This window comes from Manihot esculenta, chromosome 8 (genome assembly GCF_001659605.2).
Source record: "Manihot esculenta cultivar AM560-2 chromosome 8, M.esculenta_v8, whole genome shotgun sequence".
In the NCBI taxonomy this organism is placed as follows: Eukaryota; Viridiplantae; Streptophyta; class Magnoliopsida; order Malpighiales; family Euphorbiaceae; genus Manihot; species Manihot esculenta.
The window spans coordinates 38,973,226-38,985,503 of record NC_035168.2 but is presented as its reverse complement, the minus strand read 5'-3'; the positions used below and the strand labels follow the sequence as shown (position 1 = coordinate 38,985,503).

General features: G+C 28.4%; 2 protein-coding genes across 2 annotated transcripts; one reads left to right on the top strand and one right to left on the bottom strand.

Annotated features, from left to right (window-relative positions):
• The first annotated feature begins 3,415 nt into the window (after positions 1 to 3,415).
• LOC110620084 (cation/calcium exchanger 2) lies at positions 3,416 to 5,746 on the top strand. The gene is made up of 2 exons (XM_021763661.2): positions 3,416 to 3,589; positions 3,699 to 5,746. Exon 2 carries the CDS (start codon positions 3,888 to 3,890, stop codon positions 5,592 to 5,594), a length of 1,707 nt encoding a protein of 568 aa, XP_021619353.1. The 5' UTR covers positions 3,416 to 3,589; positions 3,699 to 3,887; the 3' UTR covers positions 5,595 to 5,746.
• A 3,142-nt stretch (positions 5,747 to 8,888) lies between these two features.
• Positions 8,889 to 11,023, bottom strand: LOC110620594 (cation/calcium exchanger 1). Its single transcript, XM_021764394.2, has one exon. It carries the CDS (start codon positions 10,862 to 10,864, stop codon positions 9,092 to 9,094), a length of 1,773 nt encoding a protein of 590 aa, XP_021620086.1. The 5' UTR covers positions 10,865 to 11,023; the 3' UTR covers positions 8,889 to 9,091.
• Positions 11,024 to 12,278: the final 1,255 nt, after the last annotated feature.

Sequence of the window (12,278 nt, the reverse complement as noted above, 5' to 3'; positions counted from 1 at the left end):
AAATATAAAAAATAAAAAATTATACTAATTAAACTGAATTTAACAAAATAAAACAAAATTTATTTAAATTTATTTTTATTCAAAATATATATATTAAAATTATAAAATTTAAATTTATTTAATTATTTTAAAATACTAATTATTAATTATAGGTAAAAATAATAATATTTGTTTAAAACTAGAAAAATTAATGGAATCGTTAATTTAAAATTTTAATTTAATTTTTTATTTATTTTAATTTTATTTTATTTTTAATTTAAAAATTATTAATTATTTCAATTTGATTTGATAATAATATATTATTTTTAATAATATAAAAAGATTAAATTATATTAAAATTAAAATATTTTAATTAAATTTTAAAATATTAAAAATAAAATTTAAAAAATAAAAAATTTATTAAAAATTTAAATTGATTATCAAATCAAATTAAAATAAATTCCATTAATTTAATTTAATTTTTATAAATATTAAAATTTTAATTTTTAATTTATATTTTAATTTTTAATTTATTTAATTCAATATAATTTTAAATAAAAGGAATGCTACCGCTTTTATAGGCTCTGCACAGGTGTTTACTGGTTCAATATTTTCTTTTATGTGGTTGCTGCTGACGATTGACAATGGCGTTGGATGCAGTGCGATATATTCCTGTCGTTTCTAGGGTGGGGCAGCCTTTGCTGAGCTGCTGGAGCGTTTTGTGGGTGGGCCTTTTCTATTTTTAGTTTCTACATTGTACTTAGCCAGCTCCACCTTAGTGTTTTTTTTTTTTAAAAAAAAAAATCAATTACGCCTTTGTTAATGTAATTGCAATTGCATGATAAAAAAAAAAAGAAATAAAAGAGAACGTGAGCCGGACAAGACAATGTTTTGAATATGCACGCGTGTGTTCGGTTTCAATCACTCAATGCTTGAGTTGCAATTTTCATATCATAGCTCATGCTTATCAATAATATTGTACTCGTGGATAATTCTTTAGAATAATTTAATTAAAAAATTAAAATTTTAAAAAAATATAAAAATTATATTTATTTAATTATTTTTTTATTTTTTTATTTACTTCAATCTAATTAAGTTATTTATAATGATTTTTTTAAAATATAAAGTCATTTTCTTAATTTTGATAATATTATTAGTATCATTATATTTTATGTATATGAAAATTAATATTTTTTAAAAGTACAATTATATAATGAAAAATAAATTCTTGATAAAATACTTTTTAAATATATAAAATATTTTTTACAAAATAAATGAATCATGATTCATGAAAAATAAATTGCAAATAAAAAATATTTTTTAAATATATTATTTTTTAAAAAATAACTTATTTTTATTATTTAATCGTAATATAACTATGATAATAATAATTAAATATTAATAAGATTTATGCATTGGAATTAAATGATACTTAAAGCATTATGAATATTTCTTTTGAAAAAGTTTAGGTTGCGTTTAGTTATAGAAAATAATTTAATTTTTTTTTTATTTTTATAAAAAATTTTAAAAAATTGTTAATTTTATGTAATATTAAAAATTATTTTTAATTTAAAAAATTAAAAAATATATTTAAATTATCATTATTTTTATAGAAAATATATTTTTTATAATACTCATCACATTAATATATTAATTTAAAATAAGAGTAAAATTTATGTATTTTATATTAATTTAAAATAAAATTTTTTCTATATATATATATCTAAATATATAAATATAATTATTAAAAATCTGTTTATGTAGAGTATATTCATACATGAAACTGTTTTTCATTTGAAGAATGGTGTTTTTTAATTTTTCAATAAATTAAAAATATAGAAAACAATCAGTATTTTCTATTTCCTTTATAAAATTTAAAAAATAAATTTTTTTTATATTATTATAGTAAAAAAGTTAAAATAAATATATTTTTTAAATTTTTTAAAAATTAAGAAAATCTTTTTTTAAAAAATAAATATATTTTTCTGTAATTAAATAGGCTTTTAATTTTCTTCCCTTGAATATAGTCTCAACTCTCGCATGTTGTTTCTGCTTATACTTATTCACACCGTCATACTTTCTAATTTCTATATAAGAATTTTATTAATATATGTTTTATTTTTTAAAACTGTAATTAAATAATAAAAATAATGGATTCTTTCTATGTATTTTCTCTCCTTAATAAGCACGTTTATTAGTGAAAATTGGCTAAATTTATTAATATAATATTTATATTTATAAAATTAAAATATTTACTAACGTAGTATTTACTCTTAATAAAAAATAAAATATATATTTGAGATTTTAAAATCCAAAAAAATAAGTAATATATATTTAATATTTTGAAATATAAAAAAATAAAATTTTACAGTATGTCTATAAGCTTGATTGGTAAAATCACGTGACTTCCTTTTTATTTTTTTTATTTTATTTGTTAATAACATTTAACCGTTTCTCTTTATTACGGTGTTATGTATTTTTATTACTTAAATTTATATGTATGAATGTGTTAAAATTTTTGCAGGTCAGACAATCATTTAATTTTTTTAGTACACATATTGTGAAGTGATTAAGCCGACTATTTTCTCTAACGTTATATCACCGAATTATGTTATTTTCTATTAGATTCGTGATCACAATTAATTCGGCCGGTACCATATATCCGAATTAAGATTTACAGTATTAAATAAGTCTGTTTGAGAATGAATTGATACATTTTTAATCTGTATTATTTTTTAAAATTTGAAAATAATCTGACCTCACTTTCGGTAGTAGAAAATTGGATAGTTATCGATATTGTATAAATTTAATATAATTATATTAAAATAATTATAATTTAATTCGAAGTAAGATTTAGTAAAAATATAATTATAATTTAAATTTATTAAATTTTTATTTAACTAAATTAATAAAAATAAAATTAACGATTTTTTTAAAATAATAAATTTAAAAGTAACAACATATTAAAAATAAAATTATATTTAATCTATGCATTTAAAAATTAAAAAATTGAAGATAACAACGACCCTTGCCTGCCTCGGTTACTGCCTACTGGATGGGGAGACATATTTGGGTTCATGAATTTGCATGGCTAAAGGCAATAATACAACATTTTTTGTGAGGATTATGTGTAAGCCATTGGCGAGTACAAGAATACACCAGGCTGGAACGTAGCCAAGCGGCTAGGAATCGTCCAATTTCATGGCTTGGACCAAAATAAAAACAAGAAAGATAAGACGCAAAGAACAAGTCTTCTTCTTGGGTGACTTTAGGTGATTCTTCTCTTGCGCCACGACCAAAGAGAATTTTACACGTGCTACTAAAAGTGACAGAGTTGATATTCATGCATGGGGAACATCTACCCTACTGCCACATATACTTTTCTTGGCTCCTTTAATTTAATGACTAATTTTCTTAAATTTAAAAATCCCATTTCTCCACTTTCTTTTCAAGTTGGTCTATGCTTCAAACATCAGGCTTGTGTTCTAAGACAGCTTCCTTAGCCGAGTCAACATTTTATAGTTCAGACACTGTACAATGTCGCCCAATTTCTTTATATTCTGTACACATTCTTGCCTAGCCTGCTCAACTATCCACATATTCGGAAGAGGTTAGATAGTTTCTATTCTTCCCAATATTTTAGCCCAAAAAAGATTCGGTCTTTTTGGAAGAATCCCAGTTTTCTTATACTTGATTTATTTTTTACTCTTGCTTTGCAGGACAAAGGAGTTTGCTTGAATCGACTTCTTACATAATGGGTTGTTTCTTCTCTGTCTCTTCCTGATCTGGGTTTAGTCCAAAGTTTCCCTTGATCATCTAGTAGCTTGATACTCCGTTGACCCAGTTCCTGAATCATGATTTAGAATTCATATTCTTGCGTTCAGAGAGATTGTGATTAATTTCCTTCAATGGGTATCTTGGTTTCTCTATCTGAGAACAGAAGATGCATAATTTTCTTGAACATCTCATTTCTATTAGTTGCATGCGTTTTCTTGATTATACAGTTCAATTCTGCTCGATTTCTTGTTCTTACCAGCTCACAACCATCCAATGACGATAGCCAACAAGACTGCAAAGGGTTTGAAAGTCTAGAAGACAACCTAGCCAAGTGCCATTACCTTACATCACGTATTAATCCGTGTGTCTCTGAAGGTTATATTGACTACCTTCACCTTTTCTATTGCAATTTTGGAAGAATTCCTCTTTTGGGTCATTGTCTTCTATTTCTCTGGCTTCTATTGTTGTTCTATTTGTTGGGGAACACAGCTTCTGAATACTTCTGTTCTTCCCTTGAAAATTTATCCAGTCTATTGAAACTATCCCCAACAATTGCTGGGGTTACTCTCCTTTCTCTCGGCAATGGTGCCCCAGATGTCTTTTCCAGTTTGGTCTCCTTTATGGGTAGTGGGACAGGTGACATTGGCTTCAATACAGTGCTTGGTGGTGCTTCCTTTGTTACCTGTGTTGTTGTTGGATTCATGAGCATTCTCTTGAAGCAAAAACAGATTACAGTCAACAAAGCTGCCTTTCTTAGAGATGTTTGCTTCTTGCTTTTAGTTCTTGCATCCTTAAGTTTCATTTTAATTCACGGAGAAATCAATATTTGGGGTGCAATAGGATTCTTGTCCATGTACATTTTCTATGTAGTCTTTGTCTACGTCTCAGACATCCATTGGAGTTCAGGTTACTGCAGTGATTTGAGCATACCCATTTTAAGCAGCATGGGAAAATTGGAGGTAAATGTTATAGAGGAAGGTTCATTAGAAGATGTTGCTGAGGTAGAAATGAAGAATTGTTGTTTTTGCATAACATTGCCTGCTCCTTGTCTTATGCTTATTAACATACTTGAGATGCCACTTTACTTGCCAAGGAGATTGACAATTCCTGTTGTTTGTGAAAAGAAATGGTCTAAGCCAATTGCAGTTGCTTCAGTGACACTGGCTCCAGTTCTGTTATCAGTTCTTTGGAATCCTCAGGGTGATGATGCTGGTTTCTTGAACAGCCTAGTGGTATATGGAATTGGGCTCTTATTTGGGATGATTTTTGGGGTGATTGCATATGTTAGAACTGAGAATGCAAGCCCTCCAAAGAAATGCCTGTTTCCCTGGCTTGCTGGAGGATTCTTAATGAGTGTGATCTGGAGTTATATCATAGCTCAGGAATTGGTAGCCCTGTTAGTTTCCCTTGGATATATATTTGAAGTAAGTCCTTCAATTCTGGGGCTAACAGTTCTAGCCTGGGGGAACTCAGTGGGAGATCTGATAACCAATCTGACCATGGCCTTCAATGGCAGCCCTGAAGGTGCTCAAGTGGCTATATCAGGGTGCTATGCAGGTCCCATTTTCAACATCCTTTTTGGTTTGGGTTTGTCTCTTGTTGGCTCATCTTGGCATCAATACCCATCTTCTGTTGTGATCCCAAGAGATCTGTATCTGTTGGAAACATTATGCTTTTTGGTAGCTGGCTTGCTCTGGGCACTTGTTATCTTGCCGTGTAGAAAAATGAGGCTTGATAGGGTCTTGGGAGCAGGGCTTCTGGCTATATACATAATTTCCATGTCTATGAGGCTGATTCAAACACTTGGGTCTTTCCAATTTCAAGTTATAGATAGCTAGCCCTAGCAACTTGGCCTGGAAAACATGTAATTTTACTTCTGCTTACTAACCAGCTTCTTTGTACAGCAAGTGATCAGCAACTGTAGTATAAAATATATGTGTGGGTATATTTTTCATATGATTTGAGGCAATAAACATATGTTTTCTTCAAGAAATACAGATTATATTCCTTTTACAATGAACTAATAAATGTTGGATAAAGCAGCTATAAACTCACCAAACAACAATAATTGACAAAACCAGAGATCCAGCTCGTTGATCTACTGATGCAATCATGGTCCCAGCTTGAACTGTGTATGTAGCTATCAAAGATCTGAGAAAAGTGTTTTGGTGAGAACCTCACACGATGTTGTTTTTAAAGTAAGGTAGTGAAATTTACGATATCAAAACTTTTCAAACTCACCAATTTGGTATGTTTCGTTCTAGAAATAGAGTTAAGGCGTAATCTATCTTTCTTTCTTTCTTTCTTTTTTTTTTAACTGTATTGGCAAAAATAATGAATATAATTTGAGATTGGTTTATGATTATGAAATCCCAGAAATGTGAAGAATATGAAATTGGAAAAGATTCGGTTCTTGATTAATTGGAAGGTGGGTTTTTGTGAAGATGTCAAATTCTGGATGTATTTCTCTTTGGCAGAATGCTGTATTAGCAAACAACAAAGATAGGTCCCAGATCGGCAGAATGGTCACAATAGTTTTCTGGCAATTTCAGTAGCGGCATCTCATCATCTCATGGCCAAGCCCACTTGATCTAGACCTTTGTCATAGTGTCAGAGACGTATAGGTTTTGGCTTTTGCTGTAAGCTTATGCATATTGAAACGGGAATTAGATATGCTACGGTCATAATTTGCTCTCTCATTTTTTTTTTCATTAAAATAAATTATTTTATTATAAAATATTTTCTAAATAAAAATTATTTTTTTATAAATAAACAAATCCCAAATAAAATATTATAATTTTAGTAAGTAATGAATGAAGTGATTAAAGAAGTCAATTCAATGTAGTCTCTGACTAATTCAGGTCTATTCATAAGTTAATTAAATTAAAAGTTATGTATTTTGATAATTTATTTTTTTATTCTAATAACATGAAATCTATTTATCCATCTACTTTAAGCTGCACTTTTTCCAAATTTAATTTTAGATTTTGATAAAATTTACAAATGCTTATTTCGATTTATAAAAAAAAAAAAAATGGGGGACGAGAAAATAATTCTATTTTATAATTATGGAACGGGGAGTGAGCCTGACAACTCCAAACACGATTTGTCTGCTTTGATTGTTACCCTCCACCAATCATTTTGTTTTTATTTGGTAAAAAAAAAAGCTATTTATTTATATCCAAAAAAATCTTTTTATTTTTGGAAAAAGGAAACACACTCTTTTAGTCTTACTTAAATTAAATTTAAAATAATTATTTTTATCTGAAATTGAGAAATATTGATAGACAAAATTTAATATTGTAATTACAAACATAGAATACATAAATTATATTAACAAGATGCTTTTTTTTATAAAAAATATGCATCATTAATGAATAAAAAACATTTTGTAATAAAAAAAACAAAAGATTTATTAGAAATTTATATATAAAAAAATTAATTAATAATTTTTTAAAATTATATGAATTAAATAATAAATATTTAATAACTAAAATTAATTTAATTTTTTTTAAAAAAATGTTAAATACGTTATATTGTATTTTTCTGAGGGTGACGTGATTGCACAAGGAATATAAACAAGAAACACTTTTACTGGACCACATTGGCCTCTCTGTAGGCAGGGACCAGTACTTTTTACAGCCAAATTTATTGCATTAGTTAACTTGCATGACATTTACAAAATGTGTGTAATTTTTATTAGGGGTTTGATTTAAAATTAAATTAAATAAATTAAAATTTAAAATTTTAACATTTATAAAAATTAAATTAAATTAATTTAATTTAATTTAAATTTTTAATAAATTTTTTATTTTTTATATTTTATTTTTATTATTTTAAAATTTAATTAAAATATTTTAATTTTAATATGATATAATTTTTATATTATTAAAAATAATATATTATTATTATTAATCGATTTGATTTATTTTTTAAATATTTTTTTATTAAAATCGAATCGAACTGAAATAATTAAAATTTTTAAAATTAAAAATTAAATCAAATTGAAAGAAATAAAAAATTAAACTAAAATTTTAAATTAATTCAATTCGATCAATTTTTTTGATTTAAATTGAATAATATTGATTTTGTTTACGGCTAAATTTTATTAAATATTTGTATGCTTTTGAATATAATTAAAAATACTTTAAAAAATTGATTATTTATATTTATATTTAATTATTTTCAATATTTCAATTTCTTTTAAATTTAATTAAATTTATTTTATTATCTCAAAATTATTGATGGTTGTTATTTGAATAATATTTTATATTTGTTTAGTTTTATCTATTTTAATTAATAATTTATAAAAAATATTTTTACTAACAATTTATTGTTCTATTTAAATATTTAATTTTATTAGATATAATATACAATTTTTTAGTTATTTATTTATATAAAAAGGGTCCACTAACTGATATTAAATATACAAAATTTTGAAAAATTATTGAAATATAAGACATAATATAATTTTCCAAAGAAAAAATTCAATAAAATAAAATACCTATTAATTAAAAAGTTCTCTATCCATCACTATCCATATAACTAAGTTCATTGGATTGAGTAGGTATTACAATGTTTGTATTATCTTCTGTCAATTTCTGGTATGTTCCATCAACTTTATTTTTTTTTTTTATCATGCATTTAAGATTTTTTAAATTTTTTTAATAGAGGATCTATAAGAAGAGGAGGGGACTACTCTATTCCTTAATTGGATGGAATTATACGGATGATCACTAATGACCGCCGAACTTTCTATATTTAAAGTAAGATCAGACTTAAAGATAAATAGAAATTCAAGACCTATCAAATTTTTCTCAAGGTGAGACAGTTCAATGTTACGCGTTTTAGTCTGGTTATAAGAATCAAATCGAATAGACTTCACATGTGGGTCCATATGAAGAAAATCTAGTGCAGTGACGTGATAAGAGATCTGAGAGCAAGCCGAGCTACCTCGTAGTCTTATCCGCATGCGCGCTGGAGGAAATTAAATGGCCGCCTGACATGAAGAGAGATTCTGATATATCCGTACATACGAATTTAAATGACAGAGACAGGTGACATCATAGTAGAAAAGCAGTTAGACGTCACTAGCGAAAAATAAAAAAGAACAAAAGGGGAGAAATGTCTTATTCTCTAACCAAACTTTAACAACCACTGTAAACCTTATTTTCTAGATTTCAGAACATCAGTTATTATTTATTCATCATGCAAAATTAATTTAAAAATTAAAATTCTGGTAGAAAATGGACAACTTGATATCATTAGACTCTTACAATACCATGTATCATAAATAAAATACAAGGCTGAATGTGTTTCCAAAAGAACCCATGTCCTAGATATTGAATAAAGAAATCCCATGAAGTTTCAAAACACCAAGAGCCCTGGCCAGCCTTAGTGACAGAAAGCAGAAATAAATAGCTAAGAGGCCAACACCAAGAGATTTATCTAGCCTCATGTTTTTTCTGGGCAAAATCACAAGGGCCCAGAGCAAGCCTGCCATCAAAAAACCTAAAGTCTCATAGAGAGTTGGATCCTTAGGGATCACAAAATAAGATGGGTATTTGGACCATGATGAAATAACAAATGACAAGCCCAATCCCATCAATGTATTAAACATTGGACCAGCATAGCAGCCTGAAATAGCAACTTGAGCACCATCTGCCCCACCATTTACTGCCATAGCCACATTGGCTATCAAATCTCCAAGTGAGTTGCCCCAGGCCAGGACAGTGAGTCCAAGAACTGAAGGGTTAATCCCAAATATATATCCTAAAGAAACCAACAGAGAGACCAGCTCCTCAGCTATAATATAAGTCCATGCTATGCTCATCACAAACCCAGCAACCAGCCAAAGGAAGAGGCACTTGTTTGGTGGACTAGATTTCTTAGTGGTGACAAATGCTAGACTCCCAAGCAGCAGACCTGTGAAACCAGCAGTCATGAAGATCACAAGGCTGCTTCTGGAAACCAATTTTTTTTCCCTTTGTGTGTCACATAGTTCTGCCAATAGAATTGGTGCCAATGTCACAGATAGAACTGCATAGGGCTTTGACCATCTCTCCTCATTAGCAACAGGTATGGTCAATCTTCTTGGCAAGTACAAAGGAAGCTCCACAACATATAAAATCCAAGAAAAAGATGAATCAAGACCGAAGCACATTGTTTCTTTCTCACCTTGAAGGCTGGTTTTTTCTACCAAAATGGGCTTTTCATCGTCAACATAACCAAGTAATGGAACCCCCATCTCCACAACTTCCCCATGGCTATTACTGATGAATTTTTTTGAAGACGAAGAATTGGTTAATGGGTTCACTTTCTCTTGTTTTCTAAAGAGAAAGTGCATACAGCAAACCACACAAACATAGAAGAAGTAAATAGATAGGAAAGAAATGGCAGCCCATAAGGTGATTTTTCCTACAACAAGGATAAAAAGAAGAGAAAAAACAGACAAAAGAAAGAAGGAGACATCTCTAATGAAGCTAGATTTATCAACTGAAATATCTTGAGAATTTACTAGTGTACTTATAACACCAACCACAGCACTGGACACAAAAAATGCCCCACCCAAAACACTATTTAGGCCAACACCAGCATTGCTAGACTTAGTGAAGGAAACAATACTAGCAAAAACATCAGGAGCACCATTCCCAAGAGAAAGAAGGGTGACACCAGCAATTGTTGGAGAAAGCTTCAAGATTTTGGACAAGTTCTCTAAGGAGGAGCAGAAATATTCTGCAGCTGTATTACCTAACAGATAGAATAAAACAGCAAGCCATAGTAATAAAATAGCATGACCAAGCACAGGAAGTTGACCGCAAGTGCAATAAAAGATTTGGAGATAGTTTATGTATCCCTTGGGCCTGCACCCACTATGAGACTTGAGAAACATACACTTGGATTTGGAATCTGTGTGCTCATGAAGTTCAGTGCAGCTGTTGCTCTTTATCAATTCTTGAACTGTTAAGGAACGGCTTGTGTCTGCTTCATGGTTAGATTGCACAAGAAAATATGAGATTGTGACGTAGAAAATGAAGAGGAAAATGAAGGAGGTGTTAAGGAAAAGAGTGAGTTTCTTGGGCTGAGATTTGGTGGTGTAGCTTGCCATTCAAAACGAAGCTTGTAGAGAAGGAGAGTTAGGAGTGCGTAGATTGAGAAGTGAAGTTCATATATTTGAGGGACTTCTGGCCAGCAGTTGATAATGTTTTGGTTTGGGTTTTAACGGATGATATCTATTGAATAGGAGTTTTAAGAAAGAGGGTACAAATAGAGTACAACAAAAATATTTCTTCTGTTTTGGACAGTTAGTGTACAGAAATAGAAAGAGATGTAAGAAATACGACATCTAATCAACTATTCTACGACTGCAAGATAGCACATAATGTCTTCACTAGTTCTAAGAGAGAATCACACATGGAAGACACGGGTAAATTAGGTTAAAGGATGCCTATGCTTAGGGCAAAAAAATGAAATGATGGGTATTATATATATTTTGCATAGTGCAAATAGCTTAAATAAGAAAAAATTATTATTTAATCTCTATATTCTAGAAAAATTTATTAGTTAGTCTATTTTATTTTATTTTTCCTTGCAAATAGCTTAAATAAGAAAAAATTATTATTTAATCTCTATATTCTAGAAAAATTTATTAGTTAGTCTATTTTATTTTATTTTTCCTTTGAAATGAGGATTAGAATAATAAAATTAAAAACATCTCAAATTTTATCAGATATACTGTTACGTATCAAAGGAAAAGGTATAAGAATAGGGCCGGGTTAGCAGTGTAATTGGAGGGAAAAGTTGTTAGAGATAGTTATACCTTTTCCCTCCAATTACACTGCTAACCCAGCCCTATTCTTATACCTTTTCCTTTGATACGTAACATATACTTACCACCAGACTAATATAATCCAATTGATATAATACCAACTGATACGGAACTCATGATCAACATGTGATCAAAAATCTCGTCACACAACTTGACAAAGAACAAGACAAAAATATTTTCTAGAAGGTTGCTCTACCACACCCCTAACTAACGAATGTGATTATAAATATAGATAATGGAGCGAAGGTTGCTCTACTACACCCCTAACCAATTATTGTGATTAGAAATACAGATAATCAAGCGATTCCAGTTTTGAGAACGCCACAATAAATTCTTGATAAATTAATTAAGTATGGAGGAGATTCATATTAGAATGCCATAAGGTTAAACCTTAATAAGTTACTAAATAATGGAGAATTGATATTATATTGATCCTGAGTTTTTGTTAAGATATCATTAATATATTAAAAAATTTATTAATTAGTTTATTTGTTAAATATCGTTTAAAAAGTTTAAAATATGTTTAATATAAAAGGATTAATAAATATATATTTTTAATAAATTTTCTCCTATCGAGATCAAATAATAAAATATTTAAAAATAACTAATTAATAAATTTTTAAAAACGTTAGAAATATTTTAATGAATTCACTAATGGATTTTCTCCTGGTTAAATTGATATATTAGATATATG